General features: G+C 44.6%; 1 protein-coding gene across 2 annotated transcripts in view; it reads left to right on the plus strand.

Moving 5' to 3' along the window:
• The first annotated feature begins 3,894 nt into the window (after positions 1–3,894).
• BRAF (B-Raf proto-oncogene, serine/threonine kinase) overlaps positions 3,895–25,027 on the plus strand; it is an 81,353-nt gene continuing 60,220 nt past the window's right edge. For both annotated transcript variants that reach the window (XM_075429017.1, XM_075429016.1), the window contains exons 1-2: positions 3,895–4,154; positions 20,902–21,003. In XM_075429017.1, coding sequence (XP_075285132.1) covers positions 4,020–4,154; positions 20,902–21,003 — 237 coding nt within the window. In that variant the 5' untranslated portion in view covers positions 3,895–4,019. The remainder of the gene's footprint in view (positions 4,155–20,901; positions 21,004–25,027) is intronic.

Below are 25,027 nucleotides of genomic sequence, written 5' to 3' on the forward strand. Positions count from 1 at the left end.
CATTGGTGTAATCAGACAGCGATCCCTAGAAATATGAACAGATGTATAGTATATCTTCAAGTGAGTGGGACAATAAACCTATAGGTGCTAAAGAGAAGTAAAAATTCTGGGTTCTTTCCACAAAAAATATCTTCAACGTTCTTCTCCTGGAGAGCAAAGTGATTTTCTTAAGTATGTATTATTCTAACTAGTAATCAGAAAATGACTGAATCCTGGACAGCTGCCTAATATTTGTTCTGCTTCACGTTTTCTGGCCAAGATAACAGGGAACACGACTGTGGTCATTGGTATCTGTGTTCCGTCAGCACCTGCATTTCCACGCTTAACTCTGAGGGTTGATCTGATGTATACACAGTACCGTTGCCTTAGATGCATGAAGTTGTGCACTTTCACTTCACCCTACAGCATTTAAAAGTGATGTGTATGTTTTAACATGCTTTACAAGATCTGTAATTATTTTCTCATGGTGCAGAACTTAATCCAGAATTTTCAAATGTAGAAGCGCAAATGCTGCAATGTATGGGACGAATACTGTCTTTTTGGTGTGAAAAGGTTAAGCAATTTTCAGAAATTTGGACAAAATTTAAGGGCACTTACAACATCCAGATTTTAAGAAGTGTCAGATTTTCATACCACTTTAAAAAATCAGCTTCTATTATCATACCAATACACAAATTATGTAATTTTTTGATTAAGAAACTGGAAGGCTGGGGTCTTCTGTCAAAAGCATGTCATAAATGAGACCAGTGTTAGGTTTCATCTCATATCTTTTTTGGACATTCTTGTTTTGGAGCATCTCATTAAGTCTTTTTGGGGGAAGGGATAAAAACCTGTTCAAATGTTCACAACGAGACAGTTGCTGTCAGGTAGCCATATCATTTATTTTTTCCGACCCCTGAAAACATTGTTCTCTGGAAGTCCAGGCGTTGATTGGATCAGACAAATGTTCTGGTGGCGGGCGATCTTGCTGAAGTCTCTTTGTCATTGAACACCTGGACTTCTTTTCTGATCCAAACGAAAACAAAAAAATTCTGAGGAGGATCCAAGCCCAGTGTGTAACTAAGAGTTTGACAGGAGGTGGCAGGTTGGCTGTTTACAAGCATGCGTTACCTGCTGCAACACCCGACCAACTGGCCGTGCTGCATTGTAGGCATCAGCCACCCAGTGCCCCGAGCGGCCCACGGATCCCAAAGCAGAAACCAGCCTCCCACGTCTGGGTTGTAAGTTTGAGTTTGACCTCTGTTGATAATGAAAGCTAGTCTCTGTAAAACATGTTGACGATATCAGTTCCCCGTAGACAGGCTTTCTCACCACCAAAAAATAGTTACAGTTAATAATGCTTTATCTTCCATCGCAACAGATTAAGCAGAGAGATCAAAGACGCCTCCATGTGAAGGAGCGGGCAATTCCATCTGTTCTTAGGTGTGGATTGCCTCAGACCAAAGGAAAGTATAGCATAACGAGTAGATTTCTGCCTCCTTCCTACACAAATATCTTTTTAAATAGTATGCTGTTCTTTATTTTACAAAAAACAGTGTGCCACCTATCTCATGTATTTCGGCTGGCAACCGCTGTGTTCCCAGTTTCGGTCACCAATCGTCAATATTGGGGTTTAGGATTGCGACACGTCAGGCGGTCATTGATGTCATAACTTCAGATGTAATAATGAAGTCTAGCAAACGTGTTTTACGTGAATGCAAATCTGCTGAAAAAATCCGAAGCTCGAGAGCAAAGGCGTGGAAGATTACTAAAAGCACTGGGAAAGGTATTACGAGTCACAGACTGACGGTAGCCTGCTAATGCCACTGCTGGAGTTACGCCCCGGGCATAAATTGCGTGGGGAATCAAACCAGGGCTGTGACCATGCTCTGTACACTGGGACTAAATTATCCCTTGCTCTAAATTTCATTGAAACAAACGGACTTACTCTGTTAGGTAACCCACGTAACGCTGGCGGCTTTCCCACGAACATCGACAGGCTGTGTGCCGGGAGAGCCATCTCCTGTCACCTCCACCGCCTCTCCCGGCAGAGGTCGGGGGTGTTTGTCCCCGCGCTGAGTCCCCTGCGCGTGTGTTCTTCTCCGAAGTCCGTGCACGCTTTCCATCACCATGACACATTCCCATCGCACAGCGGGAATTGCGGGTAATTATCCTCTTCGTTAACAGTGGCTGTTAGAGAGAAGTCTCTGAACGTGGCGAGCTGCTCGGTTTGTGCGTTTGATTCTTCTGTCTTTGTGCAGCCTTTTTGTTGACTGCGCTGCAGGCCACCAGTCAGAGGAGAACCTCGGCGCCTGTCTCGGGGAAGCACAGCCTGTCAGACAAGCAATTAAAATCCACTTAAACATTAACTAGATTATTTTGCTTATTTCTCCCTTGAGCTCAGGAGGTGTTTAGCAGCGCGTAGCTCTCTGCAGGGAAGACCCTCAGCTCAGTTCATGCCCCAGGTTCCTCCCCTCTGTACCACGGGGTCCGCTGTTCCTGGCTCCATCGCGTTCTTGCTGTGCCCGTACAGCAAATCGATTTATTTACCGGCTTACCGGTTACAGCGCTGCCAGCATCGAACTGAATGCGAAACGCACAGCGGCCCCAGTGTGAAAGGTGAAGCAGAAACCTCGGATCCGTCACCAGGATTATCACATGAAGAGGTCGTACGGTTACGTATTCGCACCCGCAGCGAAACAGCGATAAGGGTGTTTGCCCGTGCGCGTTCCAACTTTGTAATTTCATTGACCGCTGTAGAATGGTTGTGATAGAACGGCCTTTACCTTCTCCCAAACCCCGCTGCTGTTCTGACACCTCAGCGTTTCTTTGCAACGCGTCAAAATACTCTTACCAATTTGGTGTTTATCGTAAAGACCTTCTCGGCAAGAAAGCAGCTCGAGCCCCGTCGCATAGTGAGCGCTTCGTGCGTGCACGCAGCGCTGCGGTGAGCGGGGCCACAGCGGTGGCTGCCGGCTCCAGCCCCTCCTCGCTTCTGAGCCGGGGGGAGCGGCGTCTCCCCACGCACCCTCTTCCACCCCGGCTCCTCGGCCCCCCGTCCCCGGGGACCGAAGCTCGGGCCAGGTCCCGTCGTGCGGGCACGATGGGCGCTTGGGTTGGAAGCGGGGTCTCCCCCCGACCTGCGGACGGGGCAAAGCCGGCAGGGGAGAGGGGTGTTAGCGAGGCGGAGGAAGGGGTCCCCATTTCTGCTGGTCGTTGTATGTTTGGTGGACGACAGGCTGACCATGAGCCAGCAGTGTGCCCTGGGTGCCAAGAAGGCCAATGGCATCCTGGGGTGCATCAAGAAGAGCGTGGCCAGCAGGTCAAGGGAGGTTCTCCTTCCCCTCTACACTGCCCTGGTGAGGTCCCATCTGCAGTGCTGTGTCCAGTTCTGGGCTCCCCAGTTCAAGAAAGATGAGGAGCTACTGGAAAGAGTCCAGCGGAGGGCTACGAGGATGGTGAGGGGACTGGAGCAACTCTCCTAGGAGGAGAGGCTGAGGGAGCTGGGCTTGTTCAGCCTGGAGAAGAGAAGACTGAGAGGGGACCTTATAAATGCGGTGTCGCCAAACGTCGTCAGGCCTCTTCCCGCGCTGCCCGCTCGCGCCGGACGCGGGACCCCCCCCAGGGACCTCCCCCCCCCCGCCGCCTCCGTCGGTGTTCGAGGCCCCCCCGCGCCACCGGGCCCGGCCCCGCCGCCGGACAGCGCTGCCATTCGGCACCGCCAGGGGGCGCTGCGGCGGCGGCGGGGGTTGGGGGGGCGTGGCCCGAGCCCACGTTCGAGTTCCCAGGGCGACGGGTGGTCGCGCTGTGACGTCAGGGTGTTTCCCGGTGACGTCAGGCGGCTCATGCGCAGTGGCCGCGGCGGCGATTCTGGGTGACGTCACGGGCCGGGCGTGACGCGCCGGCGGTGCGGGCCGCTGGGAGCCGGCCGGGATCTGCGCTTGGCCCCCCCCCGCCCCCCCACTACGGGTCGCGGCTGGGGGCGTCCCGGCGGCGGGGACGCGGCTCCCCCCTCTCTCGCCGCAGCGCTTCGATCCAAGATGGCGGCGCTGAGCAGCGGCAGCAGCGCGGAGGGGGCCTCGCTCTTCAACGGGGACGCGGAGCCCGAGCCGCCGCCCGCGCTCGGCGCCTGCTACGCGGGGGGCAGCGGCGGCGACCCGGCCGTCCCGGAGGAGGTGAGGCCGCGCCACCCAACCCGGGCCCGGCCAGGGCGGAGGCGGCGGGGGCGGCGGCGGCGCCGCGGGGCGGGGGAGGCGCGGGGGCCGGCGGCGATGCGGGGCCGGGGCGGGGGGGCTCCGCGCCTCGCCGCTCGGGTCCGCTCCGCCGCTCGGAGGCGGCGCCCCCGGGGCAGGGCCCGGCGGGCCGGGGGTGCCTGCGGGCGAGCCCAGCCCCGTGCGCGGCCGCCGGGCCGGCCCCCGCAGTGGGTTCCCCCCTCTCGGCGGCGGGGCCGGGGGCGGCTCGCTGCGCGGGGCTGGGCGTGGGTCGCCGTCCCAGGGCAGGGCACCGGCCGGGGACGCCGGGCCCCTGGCTGGGCCGCTCCGACAGCCCTCCCGTCTGCTGGGGCGCGGTACCCGGCTGCCCAGCCCCGCGGGGGGGAGACCCAGCGGTGCTGCCTCCTCGGCTGGGGTCGGGGCGTAAGTCACAGAATGGTCGGGGCTGGCAGGGACCTCTGTGGGTCACCCAGCCCAACCCCCTGCCGAAGCAGGGTCACCCAGAGCAGGCTGCACGGGACCGCGTCCAGGCGGGTCTTGAATATCTCCAGAGAAGGAGACTCCACAGCCCCTCTGGGCAGCCTGTGCCAGGGCTCCGTGACCCTCAGAGGGAAGAAGTTCTTCCTCATGTTCAGCTGGAGCTTCCTCTGCTTCAGTTTGTGCCCATTGCCCCTTGTCCTGTCGCTAACGCTTCTGACACCGTTTTCGGAAGGTGGGATGAAACCCACCACAGCAGCGCGAGGTGGTCTGCCGGCAGCGAAGTCAGAGCGAGGTGCCGGGCACTGCGTGTCGGGTCTGTTCTGGAGGTAAATACGGTGCTGCCCGAAGCTCCAGGCCCCTTCCCGAGGGTTGGTCGCGGAAGGTGGTTTCGGGCCGGCTTTCCCCAGCCGTGTGTGTGCTCAGTGCGGGACCCTCCCCCTCCGTGCTGCGCTGCGGGAGAGCCCCTGGCCGGGAAAATGAGCTGGCTGCAACCGTCAGCTCGCAGAGGGGTCCGGGGTGACTCCCAGCTCGCCAGAAAAAGACCATCTTTCTCTCCATTCTGTTTATTAATAACGTAGTGGATTATGGTGGAATGAATGAGTTGAGAAGTTTGACAAGTACCAGAGCTTGTGCCGGGTAGACGGCCAGCAAGGAGCAGCAGGGCAGGAGCCTGCGGCTGCTGATGCTGGGGAGAGGTCGGGTCGATTCCTTTGTCTGAAGGAGCTGCTGGCCTGCTTGCTGAGGCAAGGCAAAACTCGGCGGTATACGTGTATTTTACACCTAACGAGCAGGGCGATTAGCTGCTTGGAGTAACGCGAGTCTGGTCTTAACTTTCCTGAGTAAGGAGAAACTCTCACCTGGTTAAGAAACCTAAATACCCGTAGAGTGGGGTTTAACAAGCGCTTGCTTTCAGCGGCAAAATGAGGTTAAAAAGCTTCTTGCTGATTTACCTCACGCACATTGTGCTGGTGCAGCTGTGCATGGAACTGAATTTCTCAGTTATTTTCGCTATGAAAACCCAAATCTCTGTGGAATTATTTCGGTAACTGGTTTATATTGTGGCCCTAGAAACCAGAATATCAGTACAGCTGAGACGAGTAAATAAACTGCAGTGCAAGAGTGAGGAAAGGGGAACGTGCTGGCAGGAGGCAAGAATTTTTTTAAAAGTCAATTTTCATACCTAGGGAAGTGTTTGTGAAAACTACCATAAGTCACTTGAACTTCAAAAATGTTCTAGCCTGTGTCAGTCGTTAGATTTGACTCCAAATGCTAAATTGCATAGTGTAGCTGCTTCTCCCCCCACCTGGAATATCTTGCATCCCTGTAAGAGAGAGAGGGAGAAAGAGCAGCAGTCTGCTGTCTGGAACACCTGCCAGCCAGAGAGGGTGGTACCTTGCAAGTCGGGGTGCGTATATGCAAGGTTAGGAAGCATGTGGGGTATTCTTGTATTATTTAAAAGCAAACTTCTCATGCGTTGGAAACACTGAAACACACAGGTCTAAGGCAGAGCTGGTGCTAGAATTCATATTTTCTGTTGTGGTTTTCTTCTTTAGTTAGCTAGTTCTTCCACAAGTTGTAAGTAAGTAAATTTTGTTTACTGTAGAAGTACACCTTTTACTTTATCTAAACCTGTACTTTTAATAAAGCACAAGACCAAAAAATTGCTGATAGAGTTAAAATGGAAACTGTACTAAAAGCAAGCCAACCTAAAGCATAATGCAAATTCAAAGTGACAGAAGTCGGTAAAATACTGAAGTGCTTCTAACCGGCTCATGGCTCTGATGCAAGTACGTGTTCTAGTGTTTTGTTTCGTTCCTTTAAGACAAGGTAAATCTAAGCTTTAAAAGTAACCGTGCTGGGGAAGCCTATCAAGGAGCATAACCTCGCTTACTATGAGGAGGTACCTGGAAAAATTCTAGTTCCCTGTAATCTTTCAGGAAGTGCAGTCCTGGTTCCCAGAAGGAAAACCTCCAGTTCTGTACTCGGTTTCTGGATTTCAGAGGGGGCCAGGCAACAAGAATCTTTGACAGACCTTGAAGTAGTCTTACACAAGCTTCGAGGTTGGAGCCCGCTGGTAAAGGCGATGTTCTGTGTCAAGGCTGTAATGGAGTGCTCAGTGTTGGTTACGGCCACACCAATGTCACTTGCAAATTCAAGGGTTGGGGTTTTGAAAACCAAATTCGGAGCTGTGTTCAACTCATGGCCAGTTTTTAATCAAGTAATGAATTTAGTGCTTTAGAAATTGCCTCAGTAGCCTAACTGCTGATACTAAAAATCTTCTTCTGGTAATGAAGTTGTTATGTAAGAGTATAATAAGTGTTACAGCTTTTTTTGTTTCTATATTACAATTCAGGATAACTAAGAGTAGTTGCCTGTGCGCTTATACAGTACATTTAGGAACCAGGTACTTCTTGGAGGCATAAGGATTTGAAAAGGGTAAGGGCAAGTTAATTGAGTGGAAATTATCCTCTTGGGCTCACCGTGGAGTTGCTGGTGTTGGGACGCCTAGGGTGAGTGCAGGCATCCGCGGGCACGTAGGTTGGCTTCTTCCCCGAAATAAACTTCTCGGGACAAGAGATTGTTTGGATGGAAGGTTTTCAGAGTATTACAGGGTTGTTGATGTGGTAAGTAGTGTGTGACAGCTGGGAGGAGAGGCTCTGTTCTTGTTGCTAGAGATTATTTACACCGATATTAAATAATTCAAATGGGATTTTCTGTACTCGGAGCTTTGTGCCCTGAACTGCTAGTTGGAAAATGAAAATGACTTGGGAGCTTGTGAAGGGAGGGCCTGAGCTGCTGGACAGACGACTGTTTTCTAGGTGGCAATGCTGGAATTTATCCTGCGTGAATATTATATATTTAGCAACCTTAATCTTACAGAACAGATTTAAGAAGAAGAATAAAATGCGTAGGATGAAATGGCGCCTCTAACCTTTTAATAAGTGGTGGGTTCTCATAAAGTAACAGAGATTAACCAGGAAAACCTGAGATTGTTGTTGTTGCAAGAACGTTCAGGGAACCTATCATGCTGGGAATTAGAATAACTTTCGTTTTAACTTTCTGTTTCTCTGAAGAGTTTACAATTAAATGTGCTACTTATTTGGAAGGTTGAAATGATATAAGCGTTTTTTTACTTCATAACTTTTGTCGTTTTGGGAATACATTTTGTGTTGAATCTCAATTATGTTTCATTGCATTTGTGTTCAGTGATTGAGCTAACTTCATAGTCTCGGAATGACATCCTGTGTAATTGTAAGGACAAGTTAAACCAGCTACGAGATGCTTCATATCCAACTGATATCCTGCAACAGTATAGCTCAAAAGATAAGTGAAATAATTTGTTTGTTTTGCACAGCATGGGTAAGCTGAATACTGTAACTGACTTTGGGTCATGGCTTTATGAAATATGTGCTGTAGCAGAGCACAGTCTAGGAAAGAATAACACAGGTGATCTGAAGTCTAGAAGATCAGAGCTTTGAGGAAAGGCTGAAAAAAAAGTTGAGGTTATTTAAAAAAGAAATGGGAGTTGTCAAATATGATACAAAGAAGAATGCAAATAACTTGTTCTCTAGGCTTGTGGCGATGACTGCCAGAAGCAGTGAGTTTAAATGGTAGCAGAGGAGGTGTTTTTACATTACTGTTAGACCTTTTTTCTTTATGGCTAGGTATAGTGAAGCATGAAAATAGACTTGAATTTATTTGTAAAATGCCCATTAATAGGTTCTATCACCTCCACAGGCAAACATACGTCAGGAGTGATGGGGAAAAGCTGATCCAGGTGTAGAAAAGATGACGACTTTGATAACCTCTCATCTTTTTTTTCCTTAGGCTCTTTATGATTTATTTGTGGCGAGGTAGATGGAACATTAGAACACAACCGTGAAATATTTGAGTTTAGTGGGGATATTAAAGAGATTTCTGCTTATGAGGCTTTTCTGAAAAGGCGGTGGGATGAACGGCTCTGTCCTGTGGTAGCTTGTTTGATTACACAGAACTTGTGTAATAGAGTAGTAGCTGCTTCTGAAAAGTTTTGATGTCTCAGGAGGCTTGTTTCTTGTCTCTGTGGATATCCACAAACTGGTTGGATACAAAGGGTTTGCTACTGAGTTTTTTGTTGATTTATGTTATTATTCAAGCCACTAATGTTACTCCCATTTATACTTTGTTGTTGTTAAACTCAAAGACCTCTTATTTTTAAAGCTCTTCTATTAATATCCTTCTTGACACTTGGTTTTAGCCAGGAAAGGCAATTATTTTGTTGCCTTTAGTTAAAAATACTGTAGACCAAATGAGATTCTTTTTTTTTTTTAATGGAAATATCTTTTGGTGGTAGCTATTTAAAAATAAAAAACAAACCGAAAAAACCTGAATTTCCTTAAAGCTCCGGTATTCCACTTTGTTATGTTATTTTGTAACGAGTCTATAGTTCAATTTAATTAATTATTGTATCTATAGAAAATTTGACTGCGTGAAAGAGTCTGGAGGGATTTCTGATTAGTAGGAAATATAATTTTATTTGTCCTTCCAAAGGAAACAAAAGAAGGTTTCAAAAGGTTGTGAAACTGATACTTCTCTTCTAGTCTAGCCTTACAGAGAAGCGACTTAAGGTTTCAGAAATTTTTTGAGTCCCTTTTTGGCCAAGCGCAAGTTTTGTGTAAGTTTTGTTTTCAGCTGGAACCGCTCGCTTTTGAAGGGTGGTGTAACGTGCACCGTAGTAGAAATCCCCTGTTGTAGCTGTAGTCCCTACTGGTTGGTGCTGCTCCCCATCGCTGCGGTCACGCCGAAGGCAGTCGAACGGTGCTCTGCTACCCAGAGGGGAGGTTTTGCTGGTTCCTGTGCCTGCGCGGGGCCGCTCGGCCAGACCTGCTCCCTCGTGCCAACTTAGTACCACGCAGGTCCTTTCCTGAGAGGATTCAGCTCACCAAAGCTGAAGAAAATTGGCATCGTTTTTGCTGAGTTAGCTTGCTGCGGGTGAACTGAATCTCCGCAACGTGGCACCCGAGGAGCTCCAAAACTCCTGCGAGGTTGTAGACGGAAGGAATGCGATTGGGGAGAGGTGTGATAGTATGGAGGGGTTTCAGTACCTTCCCCCCCTTTTCTTCTACTTCTAAGATCACCTTTGTCCCGTGAATCACAGAAAGTTAGGGGTTGGAAGGGACCTCTGGGAATCATCTAGTCCAGCACCCCTGCCGAAGCAGGGTCACCCAGAGCAGGCTGCACAGGACCTTGTCCAGGGGGGGCTTGAATGTCTCCAGAGGAGACTCCACAACCTCCCTGGGCAGCCTGTTCCAGTGCTCTGTCACCCTCAGAGGGAAGAAGTTCTTCCTTGTGTTCAGACGGAACTTCCTGTGCCTCAGTTTGTGCCCATTGCCCCTTGTCCTGTCGCTGGGCACCACTGAAAAGAGCTTGGCCCCATCTTCCTGACACCCACCCTGCAGATATTTATAAGCATTTATTAGGTGCCCTCACAGCCTTCTCTTCTTCAGGCTGTACAAGCCCAACTCCCTCAGCCTCTCCTCATAGGAGAGATGTTCCAGTCCCCTCACCATCCTCGTAGCCCTCCGCTGGACTCTCTCCAGTAGCTCTTCATCTTTCTTGAACTGGAGAGCCCAGAACTGGACACAGCACTGCAGATGGGGCCTCACTAGGGCAGTGCAGAGGGGAAGGAGAACCTCCCTCGCCCTGCTGGCCACACTCTTCTTAATGCACCCTGAACTGTGCAGTGAAACTGCACTGGTCTTTTGTTTTTTATATTTTTTGTATTTGAATGAGAGATCTTGTTCTGCTGAGGTGTCCTTAGCTGCACTTACCAGGTTGAGGTCCTGACACATTAGATCTTTGTGGCCTTGAGCTTCCCGTGTTAGGTTGTGACAATCTTTCTTGGTCTCTCTGGGTTGCTTCTGAGCCTGCCTTTCACAGAACCATGATTACACGCCGTAGTTTTGCCAGTGTGCCAGGGACGTGGAGGTACTCTATGGCCTGCTTGTATAGCAAGCATACTTTTCCAACAGCTTTGACCACGTGAGAGTTCTGGGTACAATATTTGGCTTTCTGAGGTGTGAGATGGTTTTCATAGTTTTCAACTGTTCACACATCTGTGTGTGTGAACACAGCTACTTTCTCATAGCTAGGGCAGGGTACAGAAGTCGGTATGTGATATACGTGTTTCTTTGCTTCATTTTTTTATTCCAGTTGCTTTTGAGCTTTCTGAGCGTACAGTGGAATCCTCCTAATCTTCCCTCCTGCGCACGACTTCTTTCCAAAATGATGAAATACGTATTTATGCAACTGATTTCCTCTTCTCTGACCAGAGCTAACGTTAAAGAAGGCTGCTTGCTGCAGGATTACGTGCCTTTTCTTCTTTTTTCCTCTTTATACTCCTTGCTGCAAGCGTTTGGCTTGTTGCTTCACCTTTTGTGTGTTATGAAGGAGCTGCAACAGTGCCTTGCTTTATTCTGTTTCTGATGACATTTAATGAATGTGGACCCTTAGCAAAAAAGGGTGGAATAGGCAAAGATCTAATTTTTAACCACTCCTGTTGTCCAAAGGTGCCGTCAGTTCAGGCAGGAGTTTTTGAGGAACGGTGCTGCCGGCTGTCATCCCACCTTAACACACCGACCAACCCGAACATCAAAGGTCAGAAGACAGAACCTGTGCTCTGTTGAAAATGGGGTTGGTCGTGCAGCGCTCGGTGTCGAACGAATTCTCCACGCTATGAGTACTGAATTCGGGAGATAAGTGGAGTGTGTTTGGGCACTGAAAGAAGGTTTTATTTTTCTAAGGTTCTGATCGAGTGAAATATTTTTGTCAGCTTTCCCAGTATACCTGCACAAAACTTACTGTGAAAAGGCCATGAAATTCCTACATGAAGGATGCCAACTTTTTCTAAAATCTTTCATCTAGGAGGCAAGCAAATAAGGTTGTTAACGAACAAAATGTACTTACTGTTTAAAAATGTTGCGTGACTAACTGGCTAGGATTTTTTTTTTTTTTGCCACAAAAAAGGGGATACCGGCTCGAATATCTTTATCTGTTACGTGGTGAGGCCCCTGAAACAGTATAGTTATTAGTAAAGCTGTTGTTGAATGCACTGAAAAGTAGTAAATACATTTCAAATGTGGTTACATAGTGTTCAATTGTTCAGTCAATGTTTGCTGACACTTGGACAGACTTGATAACTTTTGATTTTTATTTTATTTTTTCCTTTGTCTCAGATAAAGGGCTTGTTTCGAGGGTGGACATTTCTGAAGTCTAAGTGGTGTGCCTGGTTTTTTTTATCTCTATCACAAGTTATTTACTAGGGGTGTTTGAAAAGCACTATGAAGTCAACATGAAATAAAATACATCATTATGACTGAGAAACTGGTAGTGTCTGGGTGTTTGGAACAGGATGGTTGTGTATTGGTGCCTCAATCTTTGAACCGGTTTTGTAAATTTATTCATTAAATGTTAATAGGTCAAACGTTCTCTCTAATTAGTTGTAAGTAATGTAGATTTAAATGTGAGTGTCTAGCATCATCTGAGGTAGCTTTCAGAAAGGATTTCTGTAAGCATTCTCATAATTTTGCCAGAATACAGTTCGCAAGCGCCAGTGAAGTCTCTTGTAATGTTTTTCAGCTTAGGTACATCATTGAGAATTGTAACTTTTTCCAGTCTCTGGGTTCAGTAGTTACAGGTTAAAAGTCTTGTAGCAGGTTTTATGTACTAAATAGCTCTCCAGATTGATCAGCTAAAGATTGACTGAGTGAAATGAGTCAAATGAAAATATCTTTTCAGCATGGGTTTTTTTTTTTTTCCAGTGTTCTAAACTAGATGGTTCTTTTTACCATCCTGCCACGGTAGCTGTTGTATCTCACTCTGGATTTTTTTTTAAAACTCTCTTAACTCTACAATGAGTGGCAAGGAGCCAATTCTGCCTTTTAAATTATTTCATTTTTCATGTTGGTTACTAAGGCAGCATGGTCTGCCGAGTAGAACATTGAATGCCGCTTAGGAGAATGTGGTTTCTGTGGCAGTTTCTATTTCTGACTGTTTTCTGTGATTGGGAGCAAATTACTTGTGTTTTAAAAATAATTTAGAAAACCCATGTACGTTTGCTCTGTTTCAGGTTTTGAGACCTGTTTGTGCTGAAAATGGGATACCTTAGTTACTTTATTGGATCACAGATATTTCTAAACAAACAGAATGTATTTGTACTTGACTAACAATTCCAGCTGTCTCTTACGTTTTCTAACCAGTTGGTAGGAAACACACACACAGTGTAGTAAGTTTAGTGGTGGAATATTGCAAAGCGTATTACAAATTATATTATGGGTTGATAACATGAACTTTTAAATAGGTGCTGATTATCTCTTCTGGGTAGTCTAATTAAGTGTGTGCTCTGGCAAGGAGAGAGCAGAATAAGTTCTGTAGCTCGGCTGAGACTGACTTTATTTGTTTTGTCATTTTAATTAATGTGTCCCAAGCTGTGTAAGAGTGCTGCTCAAGTAGCGTTTGCTTCTTAGAGGCAATTGTTGTAATTAGCTGGTTGGCTGCTTGCTTTCCATCACAAAGATGACTTGTCTTCAGCTTAAGGTGTGCAGAGAAATAGTCTGGTGTCTGCATGATAGTCTGTTTTTTAAATTTCACCACTGTATGGATTTAACACTTGTTGAGAGTCTTGGTAGTTACCTCTCTAAAGAAAAGCTGCATTCTTAAAGTTAGGAAATCTGGATAGGGTTTTTCTCTCTCTCTTTTTTTTTTTTTTTAGACTTGTGACTGTCTAGGGAGAAGTTGTTAAAGTCAGAAACATAAATACAGTGAATTGGTCTGTGCATGATCCTCATGACTACTGAGTTAGTATCAAAGTGGATAAAAAGGACCAGTATTAATGCAACACAGAAGCCTTGAGGAATATGGAATTAAAGATTTAGTTAGATCAAAGCAAGCCGTGCAACTCGTGGTTAATGATTTAAATGAAGGATACAGGCACCTCTTATTTTTCACACTCTGTTGTTCTGCTGTGGTAGAAAACATTTGTTAGCTTTCCTTTTTATAATGCTTGGAGGCAAATTCTACTTAGCAGCAAGCAGCAAAGATGGTAGGTGATGGAAAAACTGGGGGAATGAAAGAGAATTGAAACTTAAAATGGGAAAGCTGCTGCTTCATGGTAGCCTGAATCCATCCAGCTGTGGGCTATAGAGAGGAAAAGTGACTTTTTCCACCAGCTCAGGTGGTCAGTGGGTCCTGTGCCAAGCTGTTCCAACACTAGACTGGCAGAAAACTCACCTTGACAAAGAGTACAGTTTTCTGCTTGTTTACTGAAATGGTTCAGCCAAAGGTTTAAGTTCTGGAGAAAGAGTAAGAAAGGGAGCAGGGGTAAATAGCCAAGGGCCATAAGGATAACTGCACCCACCCGCCTTCTAGACAGCCACTGCTCTTGGTGACTCTGCTCTTATAGAGAAACTGCTTGGTTACGTTACAAGGGTAGACTTTATTAAGCTTTATCCTTTACAATTTGCCATTGTATTTAAGAAAAATATTTTTAAACAGTTGTAAGAAGTAAGGAACATTTGGAGTCTGAATTCCTTTTGTTAAAGGGGAGGCAACTTCGGAGGCGAAGGCCCAACAGACTGAAAGGCTGTTTGTTCTGCTGTAAGAGCAGAGCTGAATGGTGAGCAATTCAATTTGCATTTAGAATTAAACAAATGAAAAGACATAGATTACTCTCAGTTGCCACTGATGTTTTGCAAATAAATGAGAGATGCAAGAATATTAAGTGAAAACCAAGCGTTAGTAATACCAGGATTTTGTGTGGTGGAAGTCCTCTGATAAAGAAGGCAAGTCTGTATTGACTGTGGTTCTCTTGGAGTCGCAGAGGTAGTCTTCAGATTTTTTTCTTTTTATTCAATAGAGCTTTTGCTGCCAACTCCTAAAGGATGGTACTCTGATGCTTGAGAGTTAACTTCATCAGATGTTTCCTACTTTTTTTGGGTAGGGAAGGGGTTGCTGGGTGTCCGGTTTTGATGGGGGTTTTTTGCTTAATGGGAACAGTGTCACAACAGACACAGGTGGAAACCTCCATTACTGGTTATGAGGGGTTAAGAATTAGCCTTTCTTTACTAGAAAAAGTTACCTGTTAAATGGAAAATGGAGCCTTTTTAATACTTTCCTCATTGCTGTGCTTACGGCAGGTGCCTGCTGATCACGTTACTGTACTAGCTGATCCAGTTATGATCCTAGTCATCAGGCAGGATGGTACAAAAAATGTTGTACCTCTTCTTGAGGATTCTCCCTCTTGAACATACTATTACGCATCTTCACCAAGGCTGTTTTTCATGAGTCTAGAAAGATAGGTTCGTAGACTTTTGTGGAAAAGGAGATACCAGATCCTTTTTCTCTTGGCTACAGTAACTTCTGTAGATACTGTTGTCTGTAACTAACTTACTATTCTGTGATTGTAGATTTTACCAGACTCATTCTGAACTGTCTAGCTAGCCAACAATGAAAATACACTGTCAAAGTTTGTATCTGTGATAAAAATGATTCACCAACATTAATAAAACGTTGGGGAAGATAAACTAGGAAAGGCAGCCTCGGTGTTGGCGTTCACATCACTTGTGTAAACTCTGCAGTGAAACCTGCCAGCTGTTCTCAATTCAGTAAAGTTTTTCAGCTGTTAGTATTTTTCATACTTGTTTAATCAAAAGTTTAACTACACTATTGAAAATGTGGTAAGCGTGAAGAGCCAGCAGAGAGTAGGAAAAATGCAAAAATTAACACAGTGGATCTGCAAGTTGAGAGAAGCTTCCACCAAGAGATGGAGAAGAGCTAGAGCCTGGTGTACAGGGAGAAGGAAAGGACTGTCCCTCCCACTGCATGCGCGTGTTCCAGTGGATGACTGCAGGAAATGAAAAGCAAGCTTTGTAAGAGGCGAGAAGAGGACTAGCACCACTGAAGGTTGGTGAGGGGGGGAAAGTGTCTCAGGAGAAGGTGTCAAAATGTGAGGAAGAGGCAACAGTGATTTTCAGCAAAGAAACTGGGAAAATGCAAATTCTGCATCTTGTCATGTGAATGCTGAGGGGGTTGCTGAGTTATTAACCCTGTTCATACGTCCTCTTGCCTCTTTAACACTTCACTTTGAAGTTAGTTAAGACATTAGTCCAGCTAAGAACGATCTCGTATGTGACAGCTTTCTAAAGCATTTTCTGACAAAGTGGATCCTCGCTCAGTGGACCAAACAACCGAGTTGATTCTGTGCTAGAAGCCTGAAGGGACTGATGAGAATAGTATTGGATATGTATTGATGATTTTGTCTTCCTGATAAAACAGTTTCCAAATCAAATGCTTGATTTTTTAATTATTTTTTTTAATTAGCTAGTTGGTTCTGTCAAAGTATCCTCCATCATCACCAAGTGTGTTAATCCAAATACAGGACACGCTGTGCCTAGACAAATAATGGGTTTTTTCTCTTTACAGAGTAGATTTGAGTTCTCATGTGTCTTCTACCGAATGTGAATCGTAGATCTTAGAGTTGGGATGTGCTGCAAGATTTGAGTACTGATGCCCGGTGCAGAAAGTATAAAAGATAGTTTGCTTTGTGCAGTCTCGGGCAGCGCGTATTTTGACAAGCAGCAAAGGATGCGAAAATAACTTTGTAGCTTCTAGCCTGGCATTTGTGGAGCTGTAGTCCTCCCTGAATAGCATGGAATTAGGCTTCCTCTGCGTCTGACTTGCCTCTGGCTTGAAATAGTCCATCATCTTTATTACATTGCAAAGGAGTGCTTATTTGCAAAATTAATGCACAATTATCTACAATAGGCAGATACAAGTTGATAAATTCCAGTATGTCTGGAATATTTCCAGTCTTCTGGCTGCCTGTGTCCACGTTAGCCTGCGTCAGCTTGCTTGTGTCAGCAGTGCTAAAAGGAGAATCGGATCTAATCTCTTGTGATAGAGAATAACCTTAACCTAATGCTACCAGATAAGACAGAAAAATGTATTTGAGTCTTTTTTTGGAAAAATGGTAAGGTTATGCAAGCTGTAAAGGATTCATTGCTTTTTCATGGAACTACAGTGGAGCAGTGTGTCTCGAATAACCGGGCTGCTTCCTGGGGGAAGGGACTGGACTGGCACGTGGACAGCACTCGGTGCGTGGCTGATGTACTTCAGAATACATGAAGATTTCTAGCAACTGCCTCTTAGGCTGGCATTGGTTTTGGTATTTCTGGAGGATCCTTGGCAGTTGTGGCTTTATGGTGTCCTGCAGATGTGGAGTTTCCTAAGTGTAGTGGAGTGCTCGTAAGAGTGACAAAAAATAGGCCTGTTCTTTCTTAATGATCAGCAGGCTTCTGCAGTTTTCTTTTACTTCTAGAGAAAGTGTGGATAAAGGGATTACTGTGAGATCTTGAGGAAGGAGAGATATTGGTGTGTATGCGTTTAACTTGAAGAAACTGGTTTTATTCTGTTGTCTAGGAACAAGCTCTTTGGTCCAGAACTGATTGCTGAAAGGATTCTGTATTTCATGTTTTTGCTGTCTCTGTTGTTAGGTGGCTCTTTGCTGCTGTCCTGGAATGTGCGTGCTTATGGGGAATGAGATCCTAAAGCTGTAGGCAATTTTTGTACCCTTAGGTTTTAGTAGAACAGTTGAAAGAAACCCAGACGTCTGCGAGTGCTACTGAACTCAAGAGATTTGATTCTGAAGAACCTGATGTTTCAGTTTTTTCCCCACAGAGAGGATGGGGATGTGTCTTGGCTCGAAGTCTGTAAGGCTGGGCTGGTGCACATGATGCAAGCTTAGGTGAGAACTTACCTGAACGGGCAAGTTGGAGAGGAGAAAAGACAGGCTGAAATTGCTGGCTCTGCTGGCTGTGTCAGTGCAAAAATATGGTGTAATTTTTCTGAGACAGAAGCTGTGGGTACTGTGGTATGTAGAAGCAGACATTTTTGAGTCGCATGAGGTCACTTGCACAGAGCACCAGTTCCAAACTGCAGTTAGGAAAAGGCTGGAGTTCCTTCAATTGAGTTGAAGTAGATCATAGATCCTGTGTAGTGGGATGCAATATACTTGCACAGGGGTTGGTTCTTAAGGAGTGAGCTAGGTGGGTAAGGGATGCTCTGGACCACAAAAAACTGTGTATAATCATAATCAGTGATGTGGGAAGCCAGAAGGTAAGTTTTCTGTAAGTAAAAATAAGTAGAAGTTGCCACTTAAAGGGAAATCGTGAAGCTTGGAAATTTGCCATGGCGTATGTGTTCTTGCGCCTACTTGATTAGGGGTAGAATATGCTAATTAATGCTAGATTTGTGAAAATTTTTTCAGCTTGTCAGAAGACTTTTGATGAATATGGCACATGAAATAGATTTTCTGTTTCTTTGAGCAACAAGTAATGATTTCTTGACTTTGATAAATTTCCTCCTGCCTTCAGCGTTATTTGAACTGTGTGAATAGCCTTTCGGAGATGATAGAAGTCCAGGTTAAGTTTTCCTCTACGATTCATTTGTGGAAGGGCTCTTGGTTTAGTGCACAGATGTGTAGTAGGTGATTCAGGGCAACGTTTTGAGCTTCTCCGAAGAATGTTCTCTTCCACTAGACTTTAGCTTCAGCTGCTTCAGGTGAAGACATTTTTGCCATAGCCTGGCAGCTGGCAGTAAGTTTCAAAATTTTTTGTTTTCTTCGTTAGTCACTCAGTTTTTGCTTTTGTCACATTAACTTAGCAGGAAGGTTCTGCATTCGTTAGAGGCTGTTTGATTCTCTTGCCAACTTCTCCTAAATAACACGCTTCCATTGTGCATATTGCTGTTGCTCAGTTATATTTGTTATTCCATCTTTTTACTGTAAGAGAAGAGAGAAGCAATGTTGTGGTTATGACACAAAACAGAAAATAACATATAAGCAAGGACATTATTCATTATCAATCTTCAAAAAAGATATATGGCAACTCATCTGACAAGGGTTCATTCTTCTCAGCACTGATGAGGCCACACCTGGAGTGCTGTGTCCAGGTCTGGGCTCCCCAGTACAAGAGACATGGATATTCTGTGAAGAGCCACCAAGATGATTAAGGGTTAGTGAAAGGAAGATGGAGCCAGGTTCTTTTCAGCAGTGCCCAGTGACAGGACAAGAGGCAGTGTGCACACACTGACACACAGGAGGTTCCCTCTAAACATCAGGAAGGGCTTTTTTGATGCGAGGGTGACTGAGTGCTGGCACAGATTGCCCAGAAAGGCTATGGAGTCTCCATCCTTGGAGATATTCAGACACCATCTGGACGTGGTCCTGGGCAACCTGCTTGAGCAGGCGTTTGAGCAGGATGACCTCCAGAGGTCCCTTCCAACCTCAGCCCTTCTGTGATCCTGGGTTACTTTGTCAGTGAAGCATCTTCCCTCCCCACGTGCCTCATTGCCAGGCATTTAAGTATACTAAATTGTTGATACTGGTTGTGGTACAGTACATGTTGAGGAAGACTCTTTTCATGGGCAAAATTGCCAGAATGACTAAATAATGGACGTTGCGTGAAGTACTAATGAAAACTATTTCTGAAGATAATCCTGAGATGATTCCTTAGTTTCCCAAGCATTTTCTGTATACACACCCAGGTTAACAGCGTGTTACCATTTACACAGTAATTAAACATCCAAAACTCTTATATTGAATGCGTTATTTGAAACAGTGTTGGTTCAAGCTTGTTCTTTTCACCAGCAGTACAACTAGCTCTTGCCATTTTGGGAAAAACTAGCTAAAGAGAGAAATCCTTCTCTTTGCTGCTGGTTGGCAGTCCTAGCTTCAACGTGATAAATTGACTTCAAGTTGAGAAGCAAGGTGATGCCCACAGTTGCTTTAAGGGAATTTACGTCCAGAATACTTGAACAGCACATGCTGTTTGGTGTCCCCTCACTCTTTGGTGTTTGGGTTGCTTGTTGCTGAGCAAACCATTTTTGCTTGACTATAGCTTTTTGATGAAAACTTTGTTCTGGTATCTGTTCTAAAACTTGGGCTAGAAGTGAATCAATTATTAGTTTACTGTAGGAAATTACTGGCAAATAACTGATGTCTAGAATTAGAAGAGGTAAATAAGGTGGTGTGCAAAATGTGAGTTCTGTATTTTAGAGTTTGCTTCTGTGTGGACATCTCAAGTTATGTAGTAAAACTTGTTTTGTTGCAACTTGGACTGGATCCTATTATTGGTGCCTACTTTAGAATATGAAGTTATTTGCATCTTCTTTTTAAAGAGGTAGCCTGTCACAATTTGTAAATCCAGACCTGGTTTTGAGGCTGTATGTATTATAATCTGTGAAACAGATAAAAGTTAAACTGAAAAAGGTAACAGGAATCTTTAAAATCCCGTTGGAAGAAGCACTATGTATGTTATCTTAATGTCTTCCATCCTGCGTCTAATGAGTGGTGTAATAATTTTTTCTCGATAAATAGTCTGAGTAACAGTACCTATGAAGAAGAGATTCTCCTTTTCCTCCCTCTTCCCCCGCTGTAAATTTCTGACTTCGGTTGGACTAAAGTAGCTTCTTAAATCAGTGTAGCGTTATTGCTTTAACTGTTTGGATCTGTGCTTCACAGCCTTTTTAGGTATAAATTAGGATTCCTAATACTGTTCACCTACAATCGTCTCCAAGTTCTGAAATGGACTCTCTCAAGATGATGTGAAGAATGAGTAACAACCTGAGTTGTTTCGTAGTACAGTCACAGAAGTTGTCTCTGTACACTAGAGGTAGAGCTCTTTTTCAGATCATGTCCAAGGTCTATAAGAAAACTTTCAGGGTAGACAATGTAGAAGTCAGGGTATAGAAGGTGCTCTTTAAGATAAAGACATCCTATTCCCACGCAAATAGAACACTAGGTCTAGGTTTTGTGAGTGCTGTTTACACAGATTACTGAAGACTTGATAGAACTCCTTCACTGAACTTTGTGGTACTGTAGAAAATGGGTTGCAAAGTCTTGCAAGGAGAATACTTAATATGGTTTTGATAAACATGAAAAATAAACTGTTCTTAAAAGTTGTTTATTCAACGGCTCCTGAATTTTAAAACCAAATTTAGTTTTTCTCTGTTTATCTCAGAAGCAAGCTGTGTCTTACTGAGAGTGGATGAACAGGATAGCTTTGTTCACTCTATTGCTGATAATTAAAATACTTTTATTATGGACTTGTGTTGTGAAGTGTAAAGAAAATGTAATTTTTTTTTTAGGACATTTTCTAGACTGCTTTTGAATATAAAAATTTTTAATTTTCTGTTTTAGGTGTGGAATATCAAACAGATGATTAAATTAACACAAGAACATATAGAGGCACTGCTGGACAAATTTGGAGGAGAGCATAACCCACCATCAATATATTTAGAGGTAAGTTTACATTCACGTGCACGTGGTTAGATTAATGGCGTGTTATTTTAATCTTATATGAAGCATCTTATGTTAAAGCTGAGAATGCCTGTAGTAAAAGAGAATGTTACTTAACTCTTTCCCTGCAGATGGAAAGGAACTGTATGGGATTCCTGATCCGCATCAGTAGGGGAAAATCAGTGGCATGGTCTAATAGTTATGTTGGTGCAATTGAAGTATCAAGTATTCTTTATAGGTGTGGGGCGGGGGGGGAGGGAGATTGTGTGTGTATAATAAAAAAAGGCATGCTCTGTTGGTAAAAGCGAATATATGCACATACACATGAAAACATCTTGTAAGACTAACATTGCCTTTTAAAGCAGTTGACTTCACTTTTTTGTGTTTGAAAAATAATCAAGTAGAATCCAAAAAATGGTATTTAGTGGAAGGGAACTGCTTAAAGAAATACATAAAACTGTAGGGTGGAGTAATATTTTTAAGCTGAGTTTAATCTGTAAACTTAACTACAAATTTAATTTCTGTATACTTTCATCATTCCAGATTCATAAAGTTACATTGATGTAGGACCATTAAGAATGTAAAAAAAGACTGCATGTATAAGTTGCGTCTGTTAGGAATTGAGTGGGTGTCACTTGCTCCAAACCTTACCCTTTTCTTGGTTCTTTTTAGTATTGAAATAACTGAAGGTCAACCAGACGTCTTTTGTAGTCTTTTTAATTGTAACTGCTGCCTAAAGGCACTGGGAAATTTAAGAGTAAAGATCTCATTATTGGAGATATTTCTAGCTTTTAACTTAATATGTCAGAGCAGGGCACTAGCTGGATTATACAAATGTTGACATAACGTCCTTTAACAATTAAGGTCATGTGAGGCCCTCTGTACTTGCCTTACTCATTGCTAATGTGAAATGGGAGTATTGAACGAGTGCCAATCAGTATTTTAACCACTCGGTGGTATATAAACACACCTCTCTTTCCACATGAACCGGTTCATTCCGTATGTCTGGATTTGGTATGGCCACATGTATGTTGGTTTCATTAGGCTGTGTATCAGATTGCAACAATAATGAGCTTAATCTGTACAAAGTCTGGATTTTGGGTAGTGAAATTGTTAGTTCATTACAGCCATTTGTCACTTGCTTCTATCTAAATTAAAACTGAGATCCCTACACTGGAAGCTGTGGAAATTCACGGATAGGGAAGAGGACACTTGCAGTCGTGAATATGTACTGGGAAAAGATGACAGTAGTGTAAAGAGTGTGGTAAGTCTGAGATGGTTGGCTGATCTGGCTTACCAGCATGGCAGGGCAGCCCTGCAAGGTGGAGCAGGGTGTTCCTCTGCCCCAGCGCAGTTGCACTGGATCACGAAGCAAGTCTTGGGACGAGTAGTGCTGGTACCGACTAGGGAGAGGTAAGCCATTGGGAGGAATGTGGAAGTGACTGGGATTCTGCTTTTTCAGTTGAATTATCCCATAGGACAGTGAGTTCTTGGAAAAGTGCCCACTGTCACGGAAATAAAAAGCCATGCTTTTCCCAGCTCCGTGCTGTGTGGTTCCTCTGCGTCCCTTGTTTGGGTGCTTGCAGTACCAGTGGTGGCTTAGCCACTGCCAGTCAGTAACCTGGAAGGAAAATATTCTGGTTTTGTTGGATTAGTTTGCCATCCAGTCAGTAGATTGAACTTAGTCATGATGAAGTCCAGTGAGCCCTAAAGTTGTGGATAAGGTTAGGGAAGGGGAAGAGCTTGCAGCTGTGAGCCAAGAACCTAGAAAATGGGGTGAGAGTGGAGAGGAACTTTATCTTTGGATGGTCTTTAGCTTTAGCTTAGATTAGGTCATCCTCCAATGGATTGATTGAAGTGAATAGGATTAAATGCTGCAAACCTGTCATTTTTTTAGTGTGTAGATTTCCTGTGGCAGAACTGAAGTTGCGAGGGAAAGAAAAAGAAATATATTACAGAGTACCTGATACAGTTAGAAGCAAGATTACTGTCTACTTTCGACTGTTCATTTCAACCCAGCAGCAGTTGTCTGGTGCATCCTTTCTGTGCATTTTCCACCTTTATGGCTGCTTTTGCCTTGATCAAAAACAGAGGTTGCTTTCTACTGTCAGAATTTGCTTTGCAGCAATTTATCTGAATCTTATCTGTCACTGCTGCAGCTATTGTTTTGACTTTCTGTATTCCTCCACCTGTCAGAGAAAGGGCCAGAACAGCCCTGGTTGCAGCATGACAGGACAAAGCTCTATGCAAATAGCTCTGAATGTTGTGTGATGAAGTGTGGAAGAACACGTCTGCTTCTAGGAAATGCGGAACTCAGAATACAGTAGTTCTGATATGAATAAAATAACAGGAGAGTATGTAGAATACGTGTGGGTATCTTAAGACAGAGAAGTTATCTATCAATAGACAACTTGTCTATGTGACATCTGGTAGAAATGGCAAACTCCCTATGTACAGAGCCGCTGTGCGGAATGGGGTCTGCTGCTCTGTTCTGTACCTTGGCGTCATCACTGATTTCTATGCACGACCCCTCTTTCCCCCTGAGCTTCACGTCTAGGCTATGCCTAAGACTTGATGCTATGGTCTGTGTCCTATCTCCAGAGTGCTTGAACAGGAAGGTAATGTAACTTATGCTCTGTCCATCCTCTTCTGGCTTTTGCTGAAGAGTGATTTCTGGCTGTAAATTGTGATATTGCCCTGCTTTCACCCAGAATCTGGATGGGGGATTTTGCTAGTCTGCTGCTTGGACTGCATCGCCCTTCCCTTTGTTTCCTTCCACTGCTCGGATCTCCTTGCATCTTCCACAAAATGTGAGCGACTCTTAAGGACTTCTGTAGATTGTGCCTGTTTATCATCTCTCGAGTGCTATCAGCAAGCGTGTTGTCTGCTTCTCTTAGCAGAAGTTGGAATTAGCCAAAGCTAGTTGCTAGGTAAGTGCCTGCAAATTAACGCCGTTGCTTTCACCCGTATTGCCTTTCACTGTTGGAAACATCTAGTTTGTTATTGTAACTCTTTCTGCAAAACCCTGGCTTTTTGTATGCCTAAGAAAAGCTCGACAGCTATCCATCCATCTTCTGGTGTGTGGAGTTTCAGTACAACAGGATTTGTTCGGTTCTTTTATACTCCTGTCTGGCTTTATATCCGTTGTGTCTGATGGATCTTACTGACTGCTCATGTTCACAGAACTCGCAGCGCCCCATATGCTGGCTCCTAGCGCCTGCTGGAGCTGCCGCTGTAGACCTGTCAAGTGACGTTGTCATTAAACCTAGCGACAAAATTGCATTTTAATTAAAAGTGGAAAGGAAGGATTAGGGGGAGCAGAAGCACACAAAGGAAAGCTGAAGAACTGAACAAGAAAATTAATTCTGAAAATTGAGCATTCAAAGGGCGTAGTAAAATTATTTGTGGATTGAATATAAAAAGTACACCTTGCTTAAAAATAAAATGGAATTTATGCCTTAGTTACAGTTGCTCGAGGAAATAGAAGCGAACAAGTCTTTGTTTCTGTGTTCTTCTGAGAGCAAGAGGGCAACACCTTTTTTCTGTGGCAGACTTTTTTAATTCTGGGGGGGTTCAATGCATTTTACATCAAAAGAACTTTAAAACTGACAGCTGTTGTAGCAGCCATCATTTAGGATGCTTCAACTGACTATGAAAGAAGAATGGATTTCTTGAAATATCAGAAATGATTGACTTGTGCTACATTGAATTCAGCATATATTTATTTATTCCTGCAAGAGTGGGCACTCTGATTCAGGGGTATCACCCTGACTTGACCCATCTCTCCTCAGTGACAGTCTTTAAAAGGTGGCTGTAGAGCACAGAACAGGGCCTGCAAGCCTGGGTAGGCTACTTCATGTGCAGCATTTCCAGAAGTAGAAAACGTAGCATGAAGCTGGAGGGCAGCGGGTGGCTTTGCCTCTCCCCTCTCAGGCAAGGGAAGTAGGCTGAGGAAAGAGACCAAAGCTGCAGAGAGGCTTCCGAGTGTGTGTCTGAGGTACAGGGAAACTAAAGGAACGATAGAAAG

This window comes from Opisthocomus hoazin, chromosome 8, assembly GCF_030867145.1.
Source record: "Opisthocomus hoazin isolate bOpiHoa1 chromosome 8, bOpiHoa1.hap1, whole genome shotgun sequence".
Classification (NCBI taxonomy): Eukaryota; Metazoa; Chordata; class Aves; order Opisthocomiformes; family Opisthocomidae; genus Opisthocomus; species Opisthocomus hoazin.